The following is a 23489-nucleotide window of genomic DNA, read 5'->3' as shown; positions in this document are numbered from 1 at the left end:
TAAATTTTTAGAAGTGTTTTAAAAGTAGAATGTTAATATAAATGAAAGGTGTCATTATCTAATGGAGGTTTATATTCTAAATATGAATAACATGAGTTCTGAGTGAGAATCTAGGGAACTTAAGAGACTTTGGAATAGTTGTTCAGAGACTTTTTTTGTTTTATTCTTAGCACTTTTCATATAAGTGAGCTAGATATGTAACCCTGATTAATTTGAGATGTTAGCATGTTTTGAAATGTTGTATCAAATATATTGATATGTGATAATGACCCTAAAATAGTTTGAAGACAATATCATGTATGGAATTTAAGAAATCTTTCAAATACAGAGCTTTAAAGTTAGTCATGTTACCATCTAATAGGAACTGAAAAAACCCCACAAATTGTATTTAAGCTCCTAAATGGATTTTACAATACACCAATTAAGACCACTGACTAGTTTTCCCTTGCAAAAGACTGAGACAAAATAGCCTTTTCCATGAAGACTTCCTTAATGATCTACCTGTACTTTTCCCTCTCCTCAATTAGGGAAATTTTGGTTTTCTTGATACTCTTCCACACTTACTCCCTTTCATGTAGCACTTAAAGATAGACTTTATTTTATAGTTAATTTATGTCCTTAAGTTTCTTTACTGATCTAAAACACTTTGATATCAGAATCCACTTATTCATTCAATCTTCCATCTTTCATTATGTGTATTTTATGTGCTAAGTTTTTTTAAGCCAAGAGATTTACATATTTTATTTTCTGTATTAATATATATTGTATACTCTCTCATCCTGTTGCTTCTTTTCTATCAATTCTGGTATTTCTTTTGTTCTCTGGTTTCTCTTGCCTCTCTCTACTCTTGATTCTGAACAGATAGAACTACTTACTGGTAGTTTTTTGATTGAACTCTGTTGAATCATGAGGGATTGTTGATATTCAACCATTTTTTACTACAGTTTAATTATGTACTCACTGTATTTTAATACAGGTTCATGTTTTCTAGGAATTTTAGTTTAAATTAGATAATTTCAAGGCAAAGTAATATATTTGAAAGCAATTATTAAATTTTTCTTTGGATGTTAGACTAGAGAAGGGTTTAGTATAATACTTATTACATTATTACATTAAGACTCATAATAAACACAGAGTATGTCACTACAAATATTAAAATGCTCATTCTTTATTGAGAGCTCCAGTTTTAATTAAACATACAGTAGAGAGTTTTATTATGTTTAGGAGAATTTAATATAGGCTTTAGGGGATGATCAAGTAGGAGTTGTGACATGTAATCTCTCTATGTGAGCTTTTTTTTGCTCCCTTAGAAAACTTTACATTTAAATAAATAACATGTTTTATGGGGCGCCTGGGTGGCTTAGTGGGTTGGAGCCTCTGCCTTCGGCTCAGGTCGTGATCCCAGGGTTCTGGGATGGAGCCCCACATCGGGCTCTCTGCTAAGCAGGGAGCCTGCTTCCCCCCTCTCTCTTTCTGCCTGCCTCTCTGCCTACTTGTGATCTCTGTCTGTCAAATAAATAAATAAAATCTTTAAAAATAATAATAATAAATAAATAACATGTTTTAGAATTTTTTTAATTTAACTTTTTTAGAATGAAAAGAATAATACATACAAAAGTTTACAAAAGGATATACAATGAAAAGGAAATGTTTTCTCTCTTTCACTTTAAATCTCCATTCCTTTTTCCCAGAGGCAACCATTATTAACTTCTAAACCTTCTACAGAATTTTCTACCCATCTAGAAGTATCAGTCTCTTTATCCACCCCCAATCTGTCTTACTTTTAACACACAAATGGGGACTTGCTATGGATATTGTTTTGTACTTTTTTTCCCTGATTGTTTTGTAAATCTTTACATATCAGCAGTTAGGTTCAATTCATTTTTTAAAGCCTATGTAGTGTTCTAGTATATTATGTTCCAATCCATTATGTTACATACCAGGTAGAATATAATGTGTTTTACCTGTTCCTTATTGGTAGACATTTTAAGTTCTAAATTTTAGAAGTGTTTTAAAAGTAGAATGTTAAAAGTGCTTTGCTTTGTAAATAAAGTAGCATTGAATATCCTCCTATTTATCTTTGCATGTATACTTAATTAAGCTGCAGGTTAAATCCTGTAAGTGGAAAAGACTGAGTCAGTCATATGGATTTTAGATTTTGATAGAGAATTGCAGTATCAGTCCCCATGGAGGGAACACTATTTATTTTCCCAAATGTGTATATGAGTATGTATTGTTGAATAGATAAATTGGACATTCATAGTCTTATATTATGATAAAAGCTATGTTTATCCTTACCTTGAGTGGATTTTTCAGGATCTCAAGAAGGTTTATTTTTCAGATATACTTTGACACTCGAGTGATTAAGAGTACTAATGGTAACGGTTCAGTAGCAGCAAACCAATCAGTAATGAAACAAACACATCCCTTAAATTGTGGGTGTTCTTGGCAACAAAACAAGTTTAAGAAGCATATCTCTATATGTTTTACATCTTTTTAAATCATAAGAAAATACACATTTAAATCAGAACTCATAATCTGCATGTAGGATGATTCCCTTCTTTTTGGGGGGGATCAGGGTTATTGTATGTTTAACTATAAAAAGAGCAGTAAACTTCCCCTTACATAATCCAAGTGCTGAGTAGTAAACTACAGATTTCAAAGTATGGTTGTGAGCTTTTTTTTTGTAAATTAAAGATACGGACTTGTCACTGATTTTTTATTTAAAAAAAAAAAAAAACAAACTGAGGTGCATTGTTAAGCCCATATCCTGTACCATTTGTATAGATGTTGAATGATAGTACCTAGTTCTTTATCTCAGCATTTCCTAAAGTGAGTCCCTGAGATGATAATAGATGACAAAAGGATTCAACCATCAGCTAATTGGGAAAAGCTGGTGTAAGTCAAACAGTTTTCTTGTTAATACTTTGTTTCAGATTCTTTGTGATTGTACTTTGTGTTACAAATCTCTAAAAACATGCCACATTAAAAATTTTTTTGACCTCTTGAACTGTCTTTTCACAGAGCAGCTCATGTGTGGTAGGAACTACTAGTGTTTGAGTTCTCTTTACTGCAGTGATAAGAACTGATGGTACAGCCTCTGTTGAAATGTTGAGAGACACTTTATCAAGAGATAGGCTCTTTTTTTGCAGGACAGTATTAATTCTGTCATATACTGAGCTAGAATTTAGAAGTTTAGAATTTCTGTGAGTCTCTTAATTATATACATTATGGTTTTATCTTGGCTTATAATTAATTAACCTATCTATCTTTCTTTCTTTCCTTAAGTAACCTCTGCCTGCAATGTGGGGCTCAAACTCATGACCCTGAGAGCAGGAGTGTCTTGCTTTACCTACTGAGCCAGCCAGGCACCCCTATTTTCTTTTTATACACCCACATTATTAGTCTTTATACATGGCTTACCTATTTGGTATAATGCCTCCTTTCATTTTTTCCCTTCAACTAAATAAAACTATTTCTAGAGTGGTAATTCAAAATTTGATACCAACATTGAAAGTTTCAAGGTGAAAAGAAAATGAAGAACTTATATTTTGGTTAGAACAATTACCACAAAGAAGGAAAACAAGAAGGAAGTATCCTTAAAAAATTGTCAGCTCTTTTCATTGCTAACCCAAACCAAAAGAGCAACACAGATCTGAAGACTATTTTAGTTTTCATGAGGGTGAGATATTTTTGCTTTGCTGACAAACTCGTAAGTTGGCTTATCACTTTCTTAAAAGTCTGTGTTGTGAAGTATTGTCCTGAAGTTTAATTAAGCTATTTTCTTTGTTAGCTAGGTATCACAAAACTATAAGAGCTCTTTTGACAGTTGTATAAAAAATGTTAGTGAAATAGAAGCTGTGCATCCAATGTTGAATAATATGTGTAAGCAAATTTTGAAAATAGTATGACATACTTGAAAATTTTATTCTTATATATTTGGATTTTTTTACTATTTAAAGGTAAGCTTTAAAAAATCATCCTAGTTGCTTTATTGCTTCTCAATCTGCCCTAAGCTTTTGTCTTTACTCCTGATAGTTCATGCCTGTATTTTCTTTGGTGGTTTTACTTTTTTCATATGGAAATGTTTATTTTCTTTTTTTCCTTTTTAGGGGCTGCTTTCTTACCTCATCTTTGATAGGCACACTTGCACTAAGCCTTACAATACCTCTGTCCATAATAGCTGACATGTGTATGCAAAAGGTAAGGTAAACTGTTCATTAAATATTTTAGATGAATTTTTTTTGAGAGAACGTGCACAAGAGAGCATGAGTGGGGAGGAGAGGCAGAGGAGAGAGAATCTCAAGCAGACTCCCTGCTGAGAGTGGAGCCCCATGTGGGACTCGATCTCATGATACTGACATCGTGACCTGAGCTGAAATAAAAAATCTGACCAACTGAGTCACCCAGGTGGGTGACTTATTTTAGATGGATTTTTAAAACGGAGTAGTGAAAGTTAGGGCATATGATTAAATTATAAGCCGTACAACCATGACTAATAGTTGATGCCTGCTCTGCCTCTTTAAGGTGCTGTACTATATAGAGATATAAAAAGTACCAAAGAAATGGATAATCTCATACATTTTTAACTTTTTTTTTCTTAATTTCTAAGTTAAGGACAGTATCTTAAATGTAGTTCTCCAGTTTGGGAGCTGGTTATTCCACATTTCGTTGGTAAGTCAGTGGTATAGAATAGGGGATGGGATATATTTTTTTATATAAGTAGTGGTGTTTTGATTCCTAAGATAAATTCCAAAGATTCCTTAATACTGCAGTAATATAAAAATATGAGCAACATAGGAATTATGTTTCTCAGTAAATGCTCATTTCTGTCAGGACTCAGGAGGGCAGGTGCTCTGTCCCTCTTCTGTGATGTCCTGGTCTGGATGCAGGAATTTTTATGGCAAACATTGGCAATGATAACATCACAGAAAAGAGAATCTCTCCCCGCAGCATGAAGCAAGGAGTTTCTTTACTGCTTCTAGGAGTAACAAGGAGAAAAGAGGCATACTATATATATAGTACTAAAAGATGTAGTGTAGTCATTTATCACTCAGTTCAAAGTTTACAAACTTTTTTTTTGTTTTTGTTTTGTTGTTGTTGTTGTTTTTTAAAGATTTTATTTATTTGACAGAGATCACAAGTAGGCAGAGAGGCAGGCAGAGAGGGGGAAGCAGGCTCCCCAATGAGCAGAGAGCCCGATGTGAGGCTCGATCCCAGGACGCTGAGATCATGACCTGAGCCAAAGGCAGAGGCTTTAACCCACTGAGCCACCCAAGCACCCTTTTTTTGTTTTTGTTTATTTTAAAGATTTTATTTATTTATTTGACAGAGATCACAAATAGGCAGAGAGGCAGGCAGAGAGAGAGGGGGAAGCAGGCTCCCCTCCGAGCAGGGAGCCCGATGCAGGGCTCAATCCCAGGACCCTGGGATCATGACCTGAGCCAAAGGCAGAGGCTTTAACCCACTGAGCCACCCAGGCGCCCATTGTTTTGTTTTTTTTTTTTTTTTTAAGAGAGAAAGAGTATGAGCAGGGAGAGGCAGAGAGAGAGAATCTTAAGTAGGCTCCACGCCCAACTGGAGCCCAACACAGGGCTTCATCTCAACACAGGGCTCAGTGACACACCCCTGAGATCATGATTTGAGCCAAAATCAGGAGTTGGATGCTTAACTGACTGACCCACCCAGGCTCCCCTGAACTCCCAAGTATTAAGTAACAAAATGTTGTGTGTGTGTGTGTGTGTGTGTGTGTGTGGGCGTGCTTTGGTTTAATAAAATTTGAAGAGGAAATACTTAAAAGCCCAAAGGCTTATAATATATAGAAGTTAGAATCAGATTTTCAAAGTGATTTTTCTTTAGATCTTTGTGCAGTTCATAGGATAAAGACAAAATACTCCAAGTGATATATATTCTAAACAATTCTGTGCTGATATTTACTTTGTTTCATGGCTCAGTGAATTCTTATTTATTTGTCATGGTTAAAAAACAGCTTCTCCTTAATCGAGAATTATCTTATGGACCATGCATTTTCAAAGAATGTGAATATTATAAAATATACATAACACTAAAGTTACACATCATTAGATTCTTTACAGATTTGAATAATAGCCAGGTCCTTCCACATCTCAGGATCTTGAATATCAACCGAACTTGCTCTAGTGAAACTGGGGAAGTATTGTTATTAGAGGATTTTGGTAGACTACTGTGTAAATGAATTTTTCTGTACTATATTTTGAAAACATCAGCTTTTGCAGATTTGAAAAATAAAAATTGAAGGTTTAATTTTAGGATTAAAAAAACTGTCACAGGGGACCTAATTTTATTAAATGATTATGTAATTTGTTTAATCAAATACTTTAAGATAGGACAAAACAGAAGAAAAGGGAAAATGAAAATAAATAAACAAATAATTGAATAATTAGAAAAACATAACCAGTCCTTTCTTGATGGTCTTCACATCTAGAATTAGCCAGTTAAATGAGTAGGGGGTAGGCCTTTTGGTGGGTAGAAATTGAGGGTAAGAAGATACCTTCTAGAAAAAGTGGCAGGGTGTGCCCCAGAGCTGTAGAAACAGGAGGGGCATCTGGATGGCTCAGTCAGTTTACATTTTAGCTGCCTTAGGTTCAGGTCGTGATCCAGGTCCTGAGATCCAGCCTGGTCTCAGGGACCCTGCTTAGCTACCTCTCCCTCTGCTCCTCCCCCTGCTCATGCTCTCTGTCTCTCTCTTAAGTAAACCAGGAGGAAAAAAAAAAAACAGGAAAATCTACTTTCATGGGGTTTTTTATTCTAATAGCCAACTGTATTTATATATAGTTTCTGAAATTAGCAGTTATCAATATCTTTTATCATGCCTAAAGTATATCGTTACCTATTTAATATAATTGATATTTTGTGTAATAGGAAGCATCTCTGATTGTATTCAGATTTGTATTCACATATATTCAGGTTTTTAGATATTTTTTGTAATGTAGACAATATTTTGTTATAATAAATGTCTTCATTTGAAAAATTGTCTTCATAGCTTGTTGGAAATCAAATTAGAAGTTTTTTATTATGTGGTGACATAAATAACGTGTGTTGTTACAAGGGAACTTTGTCTTTAAAAGTAAACTAGGGTTTTACCTACCTTATAAAGTTTGCTTGTACTCAGTTATAAAATAAGTTGCATATTCATGAAGTCACTCTTAACAATTCTGTCTACATTTTTAACTCATTAGTCTTCAGTTTTCATACTTTTTCTGGTCTTGGGTCATATAAGTGTATCACGGTTTTTCTTGATTATATATATTCTTGCAAATATTCCTGGAATTTGTTATAACGGTAATTTGATAACAGCGTGAAGGCTTTTTAGTTTCTCTTACTGAATGCTCTTTCCTGGGTCTTAGACTGACAGCCCATGTGTGTATCATACAAGCAGGACATGCATGTTAAAAGTTGTCAGTGATTATTCTTGTGTTATGCATTGCGAGTCCCTCATAAAAAATATTCTCATAAAACCCCATTACTCTGACTAATGGTGCTATGAAATGGAGTAGTACCCACTGGAGGGAGTCCTGCCTGTGATCCTAAACCTCACTTATTTTTTTTTTTTTAACACTTAAAGAGGGCAAACACATTTTTTTCTGATCTAAAGATAGGAGTTACTATTTTCATCTTTATTTGAAGGAGATCACACCGGTGGGTTGCAGTAAGTCTCAGTCAGTGCAGCCTTCTTTGACAATTGTTTTTGATCTTTGTTGTATCTAGACGGCGTTTCTTCACTTCATGGCATCTCATTATTTTTAATTTTCTTGAGAACCCTGATAAGATGATGTACTGGGGGCTCAGCTTTGATGATATCCGAGGGGCTTTTCATCACTGGGGCTCTGCTTGCTGCTTGTCTTTTCTGGCTCACATTTTAGTAAAAGTATTCCTATTTGTCATCTTTATTTTACTTAGCCGTGATTTCCTTTTGAAACTTTTCATTTGTTACTACAGAAACAAACTAGTTTTAAGAGTCAGGATTAGAATTTTTTGCAAATTGTTAATAAAAGGTTTGCAAAAGTTGCACTTAAGTGTTTGTTTTTGGTGCCATCTTTAAGAAACTGTCACATAGCACAACATATCCCAGCATACTGTAACATAGTTTTTAAAAATGTGAGTTTTTGAAGGTGACTTTAGACACTGAAGGGGAGGATCTACTTGAAAGTCAGCAGTAATCAGTTAAAAAAAAAAGAAAAAGGGCATCATGATGTAGAAGACAAAGTTTAATGTTTTGTATTTTCTGCTCCCGGATGTATTACACCTAATAAATGAAAAGTGTGCCTTCTGGCTTTACTTTAGACCCTTTCCCAAGCAGGACATAATTTTGTTGGTAATTTTTTTTTTTTTTTTTTTTTTTTTTTTAAAGATTTATTTATTTATTTGACAGAGAGAGAGAGAGCACAAGCAGGCAGAGAGGCAGGCAGAGAGAGAGGAGGAAGCAGGCTCCCTGCTGAGCAGAGAGCCCGATGCGGGGCTCGATCCCAGGACCCTGAGATCATGACCTGAGCCGAAGGCAGCGGCTTAACCCACTGAGCCACCCAGGCGCCCAATAATTTTGTTGGTAATTTAAGCAAGTGGAATCATAGGTTGATTTCTGAATCCTCATATTTGATAATAACATACTTAATAACATACTGTCAGTGCTTAGTATTCTCGGTGTTTTAACTTATTCCTGCAAATTTTCATAAATGGAAAACTTATGTTAAAGGAGAAAATTGTCTTAATGATAATTGTGGGGGTTTTTTGTTTTTATTTTTAGGTGCAGTTTTCTTGGTTATTTTTTGCAGGCGCTATCCCTGTATTTTTCTCATTTTTTATTGTGACTCTCTTATGCCATTATAATAATTGGGATCCTGTGATGGTGGGAATCAGAAGAATTTTTGCCTTTATATGCAGAAAACATCGAATTCAGAGGTAGGTTTGGTTCCAATATAAGTTTTAAAAAATATATTCCTTGCTAAATAAACTGGAAATCATATGCTGGCCTAGTATGAAGAATTATTGAAAGATTATTGTTTATATATGTATTATGCCAGGTAAAATAAGTTGTTGAGATCCTTTGGGTGGTAAGATAGTTTCTTCAGAACTACTTTTAAAAAATGTTTTGATTTACAGGTAAAACCAAAATGCTTATTGTTTTGGTGTAATGAATTTAAATGTAGAAAAAATGTTCACTGGTGTGAATAAGATTTATAATAAAACATGATAACACTGCCTCAAATTTTTTCAGTTTTTTCTTTTTTAAAAGATTTTTATTTTTGCATCGTACTATAATAAGAACTTGGGGCAAGTTGTTGAGAAATCTTGCCCTAATTTTAGTTCTGACCTCACAGCATCAGACAATGGAATAGATCATTTTTAAGAGCTCTTTTCAGTTTTAAAGCTTTCTTTAACTATTATCATAATTTTTTTAAGGGTTCCTGAAGACAGTGAACAGTGCGAGAGTCTCATTCCTATGCACGGTGTTTCTCAGGAGGATGGAGCTAGTTAGCTGTTGTCTGTAGTCCAGGTTTGTATAAGCTTCTTTATTCCTGTAATGCTCAAATACAGAATTGGTTTTCTGTAATTAGCTTTTTCAGGGCAGCATAGTCTAGAAGATAAAAGACGAGCTCTAGAGTCACACTTCCTGGGTTCCAATTCTAGCTTCTCCATGTACTTAGCTATGTGATCTTATGCAAGGTTATTAACCTGTCTGTGCCTCAGTTTTCTTATTTGTGAAATGGGGTTACAGTAGTCCCTCTCTCGTTAGATTATTGCAAGTATTAAATACTTGGTAAGTTGAAACTGTGTGCAAATGAAGTGATCCCACGTTTAACTATTACTTTTATTCATACTAAGAATCATCATTTTATGTAATAGTACACTTTAGAAAAATATTTTTCCCGTAGTATAAAAGTAAAAAAAAAATGTATTATTTTGGTGTAAATCCAGTCTTTTCTCTATACATGTGTGTGTGTTTTCCCTAACTAGCATAGTGTATATCCTGATTGACTATGATTTTTCACTTACTGTTTCAAGAACATTTCCCCATTCCTAAAAAATTTTAAGAAATACTATCTTTTCTTAAATTTATGACATGACAAATGAGTACATGATATTTTATCTTTCACTGAATGAATGCCTGAAATACATCCAACATATATTTTTGGCATGTATAAAAGTGGATATATATTCATTTAGAGTGAGAGATCACAGTAAATTATTGAAATTTGAGAGCTTCAGGTCCCTTTTATATTGAAATGTTTCCTGATTGCGCTGAGCTTCCCTGGCTCACCTAGAACACTGAACAGCTACTGTCAACTCCCTGCACTCAAATTGGACTTTGAAGCTTAATTGTTACTCTCTTCATGGTAAATTTACCTCTAACCTGGGGCTAATTGTCTTGGTTCTGGGTTTCTTTGGTCAACCAATTTTTTATTCTAGCTTTTATTGTTAGGATGGCTATGTATGCACATAGTTCATAGAGTTAGAATTCTATAAGATTTCTTGTACAAAGCAGCTGCCACCCACCCTGCACTGCCTGTTCTGCTTTTGCTCTTGTCCTACTCTGAGGAATCACTTTAAACTCGTAGTCTCTTGTGTTGATCCCTGCTTCCTGCTTCCTCACCCATGCCACACACAGTCTCTCTAAGTACCCTGCTTATACTTTTGTTTCTTGATTTCTCCATTTTAGGCATCATCAGTCTATTTTCCCACTTTGGTAGATGAAGATAGATTACTTTCAAGTTTCCCCCTCCTTTGCCTCCACCCAGTTTACCTGCCTTCTCACCTCCTGATCTCAGTGTAGTTATTGTATAATTCTGGATAGATCTATAAGCAGTGTTTACAATGTTAGGATTATATAAGTGTTACTTGGGTAATTGAGTCATGTTGGATTGTGCCTGGCATTTCCCCAGTCCAGAGACCCTCTATGTACTCCCTATAGAGAATACACCTCACATCTTCTCCTGGGATAGAGAAGAGGCGCTTGACAAGCTGTGAAAAGTAAGGCAGGGTATCTGAATGTGTAACTGCTTTTTCTAAAAACTATGCTAATTTTCTTGTTCTTTGGTGTTTCTTTACCCCTCTTTTTAGAGAGATCTGGCTGGCTGTTGTTTTCTTGTCTCTGCTCTTCTCTTTGTTCATGTGATTTATTCCTTTAAAAATAAAATCCGCTTATTGTTCTTCTCCTGAGCTTTTGGGGACAGAGTGGAACTAAATATGTTACTTGCCATCCTCAAGCTAAAAAAAAAATCCATACAGTTATTCTTTAAAGCTTTTTAGTACTATAATTTATGCACACTCTCCCTAGTATGCTGTTCATTATTCCCATGTTCACACTCATGCCCACCCCCACCCAGGCAAGGATTCAGTATTTTTGGAAGTAAGAGCTGGATAAAGGGGAGATTGTGAAGATGGACTGCAGTAGTGTTTAAAGGACAGGTGTGGTAGGAGTCTTTGTCTCCATGGGGTAATGATGGGGTATGCCATGAACCAAACTGTTACTATGCTGTCTTACTAAGCAGTGTTGGCTGTCAACCTTTGACAGTAGTATGGAACTTCCTTTTGTGAGTTCTTAGTACTCACCTCTGGTTCCAGTATCCAGTTATTAAGTACATAAACTGTGTTTGATATGTATTTCAATGTTAAGATAATTTGCTTTTTGCAATATGAACTGTAAAAAATCAAAGCTATGACGGTTATAAACTAATGACGATTTTGTGTTTGTTTTTATTTTTAGCTTGATAATGGAACATTATGCAGCGAAGAGACAATCTCTGGCAAGTTTTGTAGAAAATGTTTCAGTGCCTAGTCTGAAAAATAACAGTTTCAGTTGTTTGGAACTCTAAAATATATTTTCCTCATATCTGTTTTCTTCATTTCATGATGAAGTACTTTGCTATGTAGCTGTGTACATATCACTACAGTTATAGGAAGTTCCAATCCACAGTCCCTCTAAAGGACCAACCTGCCTTATACATCTCAAGGAATTCAGCTGATGAAATAATTTGAACTAATCAAGGAATAGAATTCTAATGTTCTGGACACTTTATTTTCACATATTATTTGTTAAATGCTGGCCTATATTATGAAAATGTTTTCAAGAAATCATTTAAGTATATAGATCAGTATTTCTTAACAGATAAAGTGATGAAGTAAGCTGCCTATAATAGGTACGGATTATATTTTTGAGTTTAGTAGAATATTGCAAATTAACAACACAGAAAAAAATGCTTAATTTTATGCAAGTGTGTCCATGTAAATTTAGTGGGACTTTAAAGATCACACTACATTAACTGTATTATCCTTTCCTAGCATTAGGTGCCTTGTATTTTAAATCTGTGACAAACTATGACAAATTTTTAAAGGGGAAATATTATTGTAAATGAAGAGTTATGTATTTCTAAAGGCTCTATTGCTGTAAATTTAATGGTTAAAGCTCTGCTTAATTTAGAGTTTTGAAGAAATATTCTGTCTTCAATTAAGACATTTTCATAATGGAATGATTTAAATTGAAGTGATAAAGAGTATTATTAAAATAAAATGTTTATATATATGTATTTGTGTATGACAGATCTATTAATTGGTTTCTGATTTTTTTTCATATATAAATGTGCCCAGTTACTCCAGAACTGGATGCCTCTACTTTTCCTAAATAAATATTTAATGACTAAAATACCAAAGAAGGCAAAAAGAGGTTCTACTTTTAAAATTTCATTTGAATTTTTCCTCTACCAAGCTTAAATATAAAGTACTCTTAATTACAACTCTTAAACTTAGGCTTTATGGTGTACTTCTTATGCAACTGCCCCTGTTCACTGTAGAACATCAGTGGATGCACATGTCTCAGGATTCACCTAGACCCATTTCCTTTTCAAGTCATGTGAGATTAATTCATTTCTCTTCAAAGTTTCTTAACAATTCTGACTTTTAAAATTCCCTCTACAGATTTAGCTCAGTTCATCTTATTACAATCTTAAAGTTGCTTTGGTGTTACCATGAGTGAAAATGAAATTTAGCCATCTTTTTGCTTGTCCTGAGAACTTTTGTGTTAAAAAGATTGTTTATGATACTCTGTTTAAAAAACAAACCGCTCTTCTCCTATTGGTGCCAGCAGTAATTCTTATTAAGCTGAAAGTAATACTGATTTTGTTAACTTGACTCAGAAAAGGCATGTAAAAAGTGCAATTCTAATGAATTTTTTTTCTTATAAAGAACTTAAGTAACATTTCAGTTGCTCAAAGGCTAATTTCAGTTGCGTTTTATTATCTAGATACCTTTACTTCCTGTTTGTGCTGTTAGACAGCTCACCAATACCTTCACAAGCTAAGATAGCTGAAACAGTAAAGGCAGAATTCAACTTTTAAATTATTCTGTAAAAATGGTAGGAGATGAAGTTGAACTTAGAGACTTTCGGTTGGTCATGTGCTCTGTGTTCACGTGTCCTACAGATCAGGTGTTGTCACTCAGGACTCATTCAGCTTAGTTAACATGCTGGATGGATCATGCAGAGGGCTTCCTCCACTAGGCTGCTGGGACTTTTTGTTGGTTTGTTTCTGCGTTTGTGCGTATGTGTGTGTTTAAGAACAACCTCTGTAGAAGAAAGCATCATTAAATTGGTTAACTGCAAGTATGAATTATTGCTGCTTTGCTTGCCTACCTATTATCTTTTCTCCCAGGTTTTATTTGTCTGAATGATTTTTTTTTTTTTTTAATACTGCAGCCGTAAGAGTAAGCAATTGAGGACTTCCTTTTTGCACCTTTGTAATTAAGGGTTCATCTTCTTAAGAAATGAAGTTGTGGATTACTTCCATTTTGTGATTTCCTAGAAATGTAGGTGTCAGGGCCCTCAGATCACAGCAACCACATTACTGACCTTTGGAAATGTTGGGAGGGAGGGTTACATTCCGGTGGCTGCTCATATCCTTCCTCTGTTCAAGCAAGTGTTGGCCTACAGTCATATTTTCTGAATCTAAAGACCAAATAGTGATTTCTGATACCTTTTTGCAGTCTTCTACTTTTCTTTCTATATATGTAATTTAAATCCCACTGTTGAATAATACTTCAAATTATGACCTTAATTGAAGGGAGTTTGCTGTTTTGTCAGACTTGATGTTTGATGAACATCAGACTCTACTGAAACAAAACTGAGAAATGAAGCTGCCTTATAGGTGCTTAGATGAATGCTTTTTGGAGTTCAGAAAAGCCCTTAGGTGTATGCAGTGCACCTGTACTTACTCCTTTAAATAAATTTTAAGTTTTTAAGAAATTAACATATGGTCTTCTATCTGCCTGGTGTAATTTATTCCTTACATTAAACTGATTTTTCCCTAGTAGCTGATAAATAAAGTTTACTGTTTTTGTAGAAGTAAGCTCACAAGGTTAAATGTGAATGTTCTCAAAGGTATTCAGCCAAGTTTCAGGAAGAATGCTAATATCCCCGTCACAGTCAATCATGCAGAGCCAGTTTGGGGTTGCAAGGTATGACTTCTCTGAAAGCCAAAGGTTTTCGTAAGTCAGGATGCTAAGGTATGTAGCACTAATCCTCAGTGTGCTGGTTGAAGAAACAAAATATCTTTAAAGAAGGATAAAGTAGGAATTAATTAGAAGATATTTTTTCCAGAATAGTATTAGCAAATAAATGAAACATTATTTTTATTTTAAGCAGTTCTAGTTGTTATAATCCTCTTCATGTCTCCCTCCTTTCCTTTTGAAATATTCTCTATTACTAAATAATATTTTAGGAAGAATTCACAGAAATACATAAATAGTATTTGAGATATCTGCAGATTTAATTTATGTAGCTAAGTTTGTGTGATTTTTTTTTTTAAATGGTGACATGGCTAACAGAAGATTTTCAGTATACAGAATTTGAAGTTAGGTTTCTGTTCTAGTATGTACGTTGTGTACCAAAATTTCATTTAGACAAATTGAGGTACATCTTGTCATAAACTTGCAATTTTTAGACTGCCCCCCATTTCCTTTTTTAAATAGTACCAGCCTCATCTGTCTCTACAAAACTTTTGTTTTGTTGTTCAAGTACTGTATGTACACAGGAAATTTTCCTTTAAATCTTAAGAGCCTTTAATAACCAGGATAGACGAGGAATTCATTACAAATTAGAAGCAAATAATGACTTGGGAATTTACTGTTACATTTACATGAAGCTTTACTGTTTTGCCTCCAGGCATAAAGATTGCATGATGATGGAAATGTTTATTAACTTTAACTCTAAGTAGATCACCTTATTTTCATCCTGATTTTTGGTTATCTAGAAAAATTGTGATTTATATATTTTTAAAACTAAGCATCATATTAACGTCATTGTATTTTATTTATGTATTTTTAAAGATCTATTCATTTGAGAGAGAGCCTGACGAGGGGGAGGTGGGGGGGTTGTGGGCAGAGGGAGAAGGAGTGTCTCAAGCAGACTCCCTTGAGTGCAGAGCCTGAGGTGGGGCTTAATCTGAAGATCTGAGATCACAACACACCCTCAGTCTCTTAACCAGTTGTGCCACCCAGGCGCTCCATGTCATTGCATTTAAAACAATGCTTTCCTATAAAATTTCTCATGTGCAATATACGTTAACTACTAGAGTGTCAAACAACGAAATCATTGATGTAGAGTTAAGGAAAAATTACTTACAGAAAGTAATTAGTACTCTCTGGTTAGGGGTATATGTTGAAATGCTAAAAATATCTAATTGAGAACTTTTTTTTTTGTTAAGATTTTATTTATTTATTTGACAGACAGAAATCACAAGTAGGCAGAGAGGCAGGCAGAGAGAGAGGGAGGAAGCAGGCTCTCTGCTCAGCAGAGATGTGGGGCTCCATCCCAGGACCCTGAGATCATGACCTGAGCCGAAGGCAGAGGCTTTAACCCACTGAGCCACCCAGGCACCCCTAATTAAGAACATTTTGAGTTTTTGGTAAAATGGATGGGAATTTGTTTTTGAGTTGGGAATTTGCAGTGGAGAACTACTCAGATAAAGACAACATTTCCTTCATGATACTTCAAAGTTGGAAAAGAAAAATTTCCAACTTGGAAGTTCTAAAGTAAAACTTTTTTAAAATTGAAACTTTAACAAGGCACTTCATGAAATTTTTAGTTTTTAATTTTATATATGATTTCATTCTTCATAGCTTCTTTTATTAACTATAACTTAGATCCTTACATACTAAACCTTCAGTATTTCTCTACTTGGTTTTTCTATACCTAGTTTTAATTATAGCAAGTAATAAAGTCAGTCAGTCAGGCAGGAGTATTTATTAATTTTGGTGGGTCCTTGAAAGGCAGACAGATTTCTGTTTCAAGAATCTTTTGATACAAGGTGAAAACCGTTCTTTAGAATCTCATTACCAATATTTAATCTTTATTACCAGTATTTGCTTTTCTTGGGAAAAAATTCAGTGTCAGTTAAACCATGTAACATCAAAACAAAATTCTGTTGAAGGCTATCTTTGTCTTAATTATTCTGGTATAAAGTATAATAATCCATTTGTAGTAGCTTAGTATAAGATTATACTTTAATATATATTCTCCAAATTAACTTTAGCTGCTGCTGAAGAGCAGTGTCAGCTGAAGATCATGTGTCAGCATCACCTGCAGGGCTTGCTGTCCTACCCCCAATCCCCAGTTAGTAGGTCTGGCAGGGCTTGCTGTCCCCCTGACCCCCCAGTTAGTAGGTCTAGAGGGAGGCCTGGGAATTTGCATTTCTAACAAGGTGGTCCCATGGCCACACTTTATGAATACTTATCCTGAGGAGAGAGGACTAACTTTGATTCTGGATTCCCCCTTTTACCCTTTAACAAAACTGATTGAGGGGAATTATTTAATCTGAAATAAAATAGTGAAATCAGAAGTGCCCAGCTCCCTTGTACCTGGGTGCTTTATAAATGCTGACTTCCTTGATGAGTGCCCCATCACTATTCTCAAGCAGAAAGTGAAGAGTTCTATCAGTGCCTTCTAATTTTCTCCCAGCTCTCAAATCCTGTGATTCTACAAGTTTTCTAGTTCAAGAGAGAATGCCAAACACCATGTATATGTGTGGTGCTTAATAGAATAATAACAGTGATTCTACGTAGACCATAGTTCCATTTTGCTTTTGTTAGGGCTTAGCATCTGGACTCCAAAAAGCTTTCAGTCCGATTTATAAAGCAGCATTGCAGAAGTTAAATGCCAGCACAGCCTGCATCTGTGACCGTTTTATGGAGCCTGAGTATATCAGATAAATGCGCTAACTTTTCTAAGTGACTGGTCTTATTAGAGTCTCACTACATTGCCTCTTATAATGCATGTTCAAAATACGTAGTTTTCATTACCTGCTTGATTTTTAGACAGCATTAAATAAGCTGCAAAACAAATCCAAGCTGAAATTGTGAGCATATGATCTTTATAGCACATAATTATTCAGTATTTTATTTAAAAGTAGTCACTAGTGTATTCACTATTGTGAATCTATAATCTTAAAAACTGGGATGCTTAATAGTACCTGGCTAAAATACTATTAGATTTTCTCATCTTTTATTTCTATATTGTTAAAGAAAATAATCACAACTAGGATCCTTTTGCCTTTTGCCTTTCCTCCACCATCTTAATCTGCTATACCATAATAGCAGGAGAAGAACCCATATAATAAAAAGCTTGTGTAATTGGTTGGGGTTTGGAGACAGGTGGAACTTGAATACAGTATTTGCATCCATCCAGAATGGTCTTAAACTATGGACTGCTGGTTATCTGCAGGATGAGCCCCAGGGGCAAGGGTTGGGAAGGCTTTCCCAACACAATGAATATTGCAACTGCATGTGAAATTCCTGTTCTTGAAAATTGAGCTTAAGAGTCCAGGAAGAATGCAGTAAGGACATTGAAGATGCTGGCCGCCTCTTTGGCTCAGTCTGGATAAGCCTCTGTCTTCAGCTCAGGTCATGATCTCAGGGTCCTGGGAATCCCCCATCTGGCTCCCTGCTCAGCAGAGTCTGCTTCTCCCTCTACCACCTGCCCCCAGCTTGTGCTCTCTCTTTCAAATAAATAAAAGGCTTTTAAACAAGAAAATATGCTAATTCCTTTACTTAGTATAACTTGAAGTATGTGATAATGGCAAAAGTCCATCAAGATAGTGCAGAGTAAAGTTCAACTGGTAGACACTAAAGTGAGTCTTAATATTCAGATTAGTATTAATATTCAGATACTTGTGTGGGGCTAGGTATGTATATTTATTTAGTTTTCATTTTTTTTATAGTCATTCTGGTAAGTTCTTAAGCAGGTTTGTTTTACATCTACGATATTTCCCGTACTAAAATTTTATAGTATCTTCTTAATCCCCTTAGGCTAGTAAATTAAAGCTGAAGTTACTGAGTGTCAGCATACTGTGATTTGTATTTTTATGTAAGGGAAGAGTGCATCATTCTGATCAAGTTGCAGCATTTTAGTTTTATATGATAGGTCTGTATTGAGCAATCAGGAGCTGTGTGTGGACACTCCCAGGGGAAAATAGTAGTTGGTATAGCAGTAATTTTCTATAAAAGTCAGCTTCACTTACCAGACCCAGAAGGCCAGATATAATGAAAGAGAACTTTAGAAAGATGAAATGTTTATAATAAACTAAGAGGGAAACACTTTCTTAGATGTGTTTTTCTTGGTGTGGATAATTTAATGCAGAATTTTTACCTGAGATTTGTTATTATAAACTTGATAATTTTATCCCTCTATTTAATAAAATGAATATTTTCAGATCCTGGAGTATTTGAAATTTAAGCATAATTATAAAACCAATTCAAATTACTACTTACTAATTCTGATATAATTTGGGGCCCAAATTATCCTGCCTTTGAAGGCCATTTGCAACATTGCTTTTATTTTTATACTGTATTATTTGGGAGAGATTACAAACTCCAAATAGCCTAATGGAAAATATATGTGATTTCTTTCAAGGCATTTTTTGTGTAAAATCATTAGTGTACTCCACTTACAGTATGCATTTTCTATTTCAATAAAAATACATAAAGCGTTGGGATCTATCTTTATACAAACAAATACTTGATTTCTAAAGCTTCCTTTTATTAGAACGTTTCTACTCATTCTTTCATACCTAAATCTCTACATGTATCTCAGGTGTTTGATAAAGTAGATCTTATGTGGAAAAACATGGTTCAGCTCTACACATTAAGTAGAGTAAGTTGCATCTTATGCATGGTCAGGTCTAAATCCAACATCAAAGGTGAAATTTTTGAATAATGACATTACCCTAGGGAGGGTTCCATGTAGGAGATCTACATTCCATCCATAAAGCCCTTCCAGATTGAGTTCTTCCTCCATAGTTGGAACAGCTTACTATTTTATTGACTGTAATAGCAGTCAGGGTTCCACCAATAAAACAAAAACTACCCTTGAGTATTTTAAACAACGTAAAACAGAATTGATAGCTCAGGTATTAAAAGAGCTGTGAGGACGAGCGAAAGACTGAGGCAACTCAGAACTCAGCAAGAGCAGCATGCCAGTGCTGTCCCTAGGCTGATAGGGCAAAGGGAGGAGGTGTGGGGCAAAGCCCAAGGCCAGGATCACCCAGAGGAAGCTGAATCACAGCAAAGAACGGGAGCAGCTGGAGGCAAAGAAGGAAAAACAAAACAAAAATTCTCTGGTTTTTCTTTGCTTTCTGCCATTCACTGCCATTGGCAGGACCTGACTGGAAGCCAGCAACCAAAGAAGTTGGAAAACAGGGCCTTCAGGTGTCAACTCCTCAGAGTTGGGAGAGGATTGGTATAAGCACTGAGCGCCTAGCTTACATTTGGAGGCCAGATTTTATGTAAAACGCCTGTCTTCAAGCAATAGCATCATAGTGTGTGTGTGTAAAGACAGCATAGTGCAGGGAATACCCAGGAGCTACTGTTGGTTTTGTGCATCTCAAGCCCATTCCGCAAAGAGAAACAGGGAAGATGCCTGCCCTGGAGTTGCATTTCTCATTCCCGTCCCTCTTCTTCCACTTTCCACCTCCCACCCTTTCTTTTTCCTCCTCCCCTCAGACTGGGCTAAAGGGAGAGGTGAGCAATAGGATTTTTTTTTTTTTAAAGATTTTATTTATTTATTTGACAGAGAGAAATCACAAGCAGGCAGAGAGGCAGGCAGAGAGAGAGGAGGAAGCAGGCTCCCTGCCGAGCAGAAAGCCTGATGCGGGGCTCGAACCCAGGACCTGGGATCATGACCTGAGCCGAAGGCAGCGGCTTAACCCACTGAGCCACCCAGGCGCCCCCAATAGGATTGTTTTTAAAAAATCAAATGCAGGGGTGCCTGGGTGGCTCAACAGTTAAGCCTCTGCCTTCGGCTCAGGTCATGATCTCAGAGTCCTGGGATCAAGCACCAGGTTGGGGGCTCTGCTTGGCGGGGAGCCTGCTTCCCCCTCTCTGCCTGCCTCTCTGCCTACTTGTAATTCCTCTCTCTGTGTCAAGTAAATAAATAAATAAATAAAAATCTTTAAAAACCAAATACAAAAATAGAATACAATTTTTTTTTTTTTTTTTTTTGGTGCTTGAGGAGAAAAGCTAAAGCACTCAAAATAGTGTATTCATGAAAGTGTTGGGAAAGAACAATAATTTATCAGAAGATTCATGAAAGACTGAAAAATGGTATCTTAGGGAGATGGTGTTCTAAACCTTGTTCTTAGTTTTTAAAACTTCTGTTTTAAATCAACCTAATTTTGAAATGTCACTTAATTATCTGCCAACCCTAACCTTTGAGATAAAAATTTAAAACTAGTTTGCTAACATGGGATCATTGTTTTACAACTGAAAGGGTCTCTAGAGAGTATTTAGGGGCAGAATTTGGATGACCATGTGTCCCAATTTGCTAAGGACAGTCCCAGTTTACAGCTGCTGTCCTGGTATAGTCATTAACAGTGTCTCCTATCACTCAAGTGTCACAGTTTGGATAATTATGTGACCACCCTAATATACCTTACGTTTCCGACAACCAGGCTGCTGACAAATTTTACATTTTCTGACTCCTGATCTGTTGTTCTTTATATTAGATTTGTGTGCTTGTATAATGGAATTTGTATTGGCCAACAATCTTGGGTCCTTGGCTCAGGATGTTGAGTCCTACCTTGAATCCGTTTTCCTCCTGGAGTGGGTTTTGAGGGTACTTCATGGATGTAAGTGAAGAACCAGATTTTCCAGCTTGCTGTATTGGCCTGAGCTTTCCCTCCTAAAGAAGGCCATACACCAGTTGTTATTTTCAGGAAACAAAGTTAACAGGCAAATTATTTTTTATTTTTCCAGTATAATTGACAAAATAAATGTTAATATATGTAAAGTGTAGAATATGATGACTTGATATATATGTACATGGTAAAAGGATTTCCACCATCAAGTGAATTAACACATCCAACACTTCACATACTTTTTTTTCATGTGAATGCTTAAGATTTATTCTCTCACCAAATTTCAATTATGCAATGAAATATTAACTACAGTCACTATGCTATACATTAGATCATTAAAGCTTATTCTTCTTATAACTGAAAGCTTATATCCTTTACCCTTCCCCGTTTTCCTGGTCCCTCAGCCCTTGGAAATTACCACTCTACTCTCTGTTTCTGTAAGTTTGACTTTTTTTTTTCTTTTTTAAAGATTCCACATATAAGTGATACCATGCAGTATTTGTGTTCTGTCTGGTTTATTGCACTTAGCATAATGTCCTGCAGCTTCATCCGTGTTGTCACAAATGATAGAATTTCCTTTTGTAAAAAGTCTGAATAATATTCCATAATATGTATGTGTGTGTATATATATACACACATATATCACAACTTCTTTATCGATTCATATGTTGACATTTATGTTGTTTCCACACCTTATCTATTATAAATAAAGCCCCAGTGGACATGGGAGTACAGATACCTCTTTGAGGCAGATTTCTTTTCCTTACCATGTACACCCAGAAGCAGGATTACTGGGTCATATGGTAGTTCTATTTTTAATTTCTTGAGGAACCTCCTTACTGTTTTCTGTAGTGTCTGTGTGAGTTTACATTTCAACCAACAGTGTTACAAGGATTCTCTTCTGCACGTACCAGCTTTTGTTTAGTCTTTTTGAGAATAACCTTTCTAACAGGTCTGATTATAAGCAGCGTACCAGGGGTTTATGGCAAGAGTGTGTATCAGCCTTTCCTGCTCATTTTCTTTTTTTTAAAGATCTTATTTGTTTGACAGAGAGAGATCAGAAGTAGGCAGAGCAGCAGGCAGAGAGAGAGAGGGGGAAGCAGGCTCCCTGCTGAGCAGAGAACATGATGCGGGGCTCGATCCAGGACCTTGAGATCATGATCTGAGCCGATGGCAGAGGCTTAACCCACTGAGCCACCCAGGTGCCCCTCCTACTCATTTCAGTGTAGGGATTTTTTCAGTCACCAAGTGTGTGGGGGCCACTCAATTAATTAGTTTATGGATCTCTTTCAGAGGGAATTGATCTTTGTGTAGCTGTATATTTGGTGCATGATGGGAGGAGGGAAAATGAGGAGTCTCCTTTCTAGCCGCCTTGGCGATATGTTCTAAAGTGGCAAATATCTCTTCTTTTGGGCAGTGCAGTCTGCCCATGTGAATCTTCTGGACACCACAAATGCTTGGTGTTAAATTTATATTGAGGAGAAACAACTAGAATCAAATCTAGCCACATAGACACAAATCACCCCAAGAGCTAAGAGAATCCAAATTACACAATGGATACTGCTTTCATATAGGAAAAGGAAAAAGTCCTAACAGGTACCTTAACACTGTACCTTCGAACAGAAAATATCAGGGAACCACATGATTTCATCAAATGACCCACTACAGCACCATCTCAAAAGTGTCTTGCATTATTCCAGAATGACCTGAGATGTAATCAAAGTGACAAGTCCTTAAAGTGACTTTGGTAGATGCATTTGAAAATAATTTTAATGCAAGAGCAGTAATCACTTCCTGGTCCAGAAAACATGTCTGGTGTGTACCCCCAAATAATGAAAATAGGTAGGCCTATGTAGGGAGTGACAAATTAGACACAGGTAAAGAGCCTGACATGGAACGTACTCAGTGAACAGTGTGGAGAATGGGATCAGGTGCTTTAATAAACAATTATGAAATTCTATAAATCTGAGGGAGGGAAAAAGAAGAGGCTGGCCTCCACACTGAACCCAGTCGGAAACAGTCCCTGAAGTTCAAGGGAGAGTGCTTGGAAGCCCTTTAGCCACCAAAATAAGGTGAGAACTCTGCCACCTTTTCTTGTAGGTGCACTTAATTCAGAATCGTTAAGCCTACTTTTGTTGAGAAGCTACTCGTCTTGAATGTACTTGTGTGATTCTGAATTTTCAACTCCGACCATTTTTTTCTTGGTATTTATTTTAGATGGGTTCTTTGAGCATACTTGCATGAAACTATTTCTCACTTCAAGTCCTGCTGAAGTTATTAGCACCCCACAAGATTTAACTTAAGAGATGTCCCCCCACCAAATTTTCAAAGGCT

The 23489-nt window shown here is 35.8% G+C and overlaps 1 protein-coding gene across 1 annotated transcript in view; it reads left to right on the top strand.

Annotated features, from left to right (window-relative positions):
- SLC35F5 (solute carrier family 35 member F5) overlaps window positions 1–12559 on the top strand; it is a 37230-nt gene extending 24671 nt beyond the window's left edge. The window contains exons 13-16 of the mRNA XM_047722534.1: window positions 4113–4203; window positions 8783–8937; window positions 9439–9532; window positions 11744–12559. Of these exons, the coding sequence (XP_047578490.1) occupies window positions 4113–4203; window positions 8783–8937; window positions 9439–9514 (322 nt within the window). The 3' untranslated portion in view covers window positions 9515–9532; window positions 11744–12559. The remainder of the gene's footprint in view (window positions 1–4112; window positions 4204–8782; window positions 8938–9438; window positions 9533–11743) is intronic.
- The last annotated feature ends 10930 nt before the right edge of the window (window positions 12560–23489 follow it).

Source organism: Lutra lutra, chromosome 3, assembly GCF_902655055.1.
Source record: "Lutra lutra chromosome 3, mLutLut1.2, whole genome shotgun sequence".
Classification (NCBI taxonomy): domain Eukaryota; kingdom Metazoa; phylum Chordata; class Mammalia; order Carnivora; family Mustelidae; genus Lutra; species Lutra lutra.
Note: the sequence above shows the minus strand (reverse complement) of the source record. Positions and strands in the feature narration are given on the sequence as shown.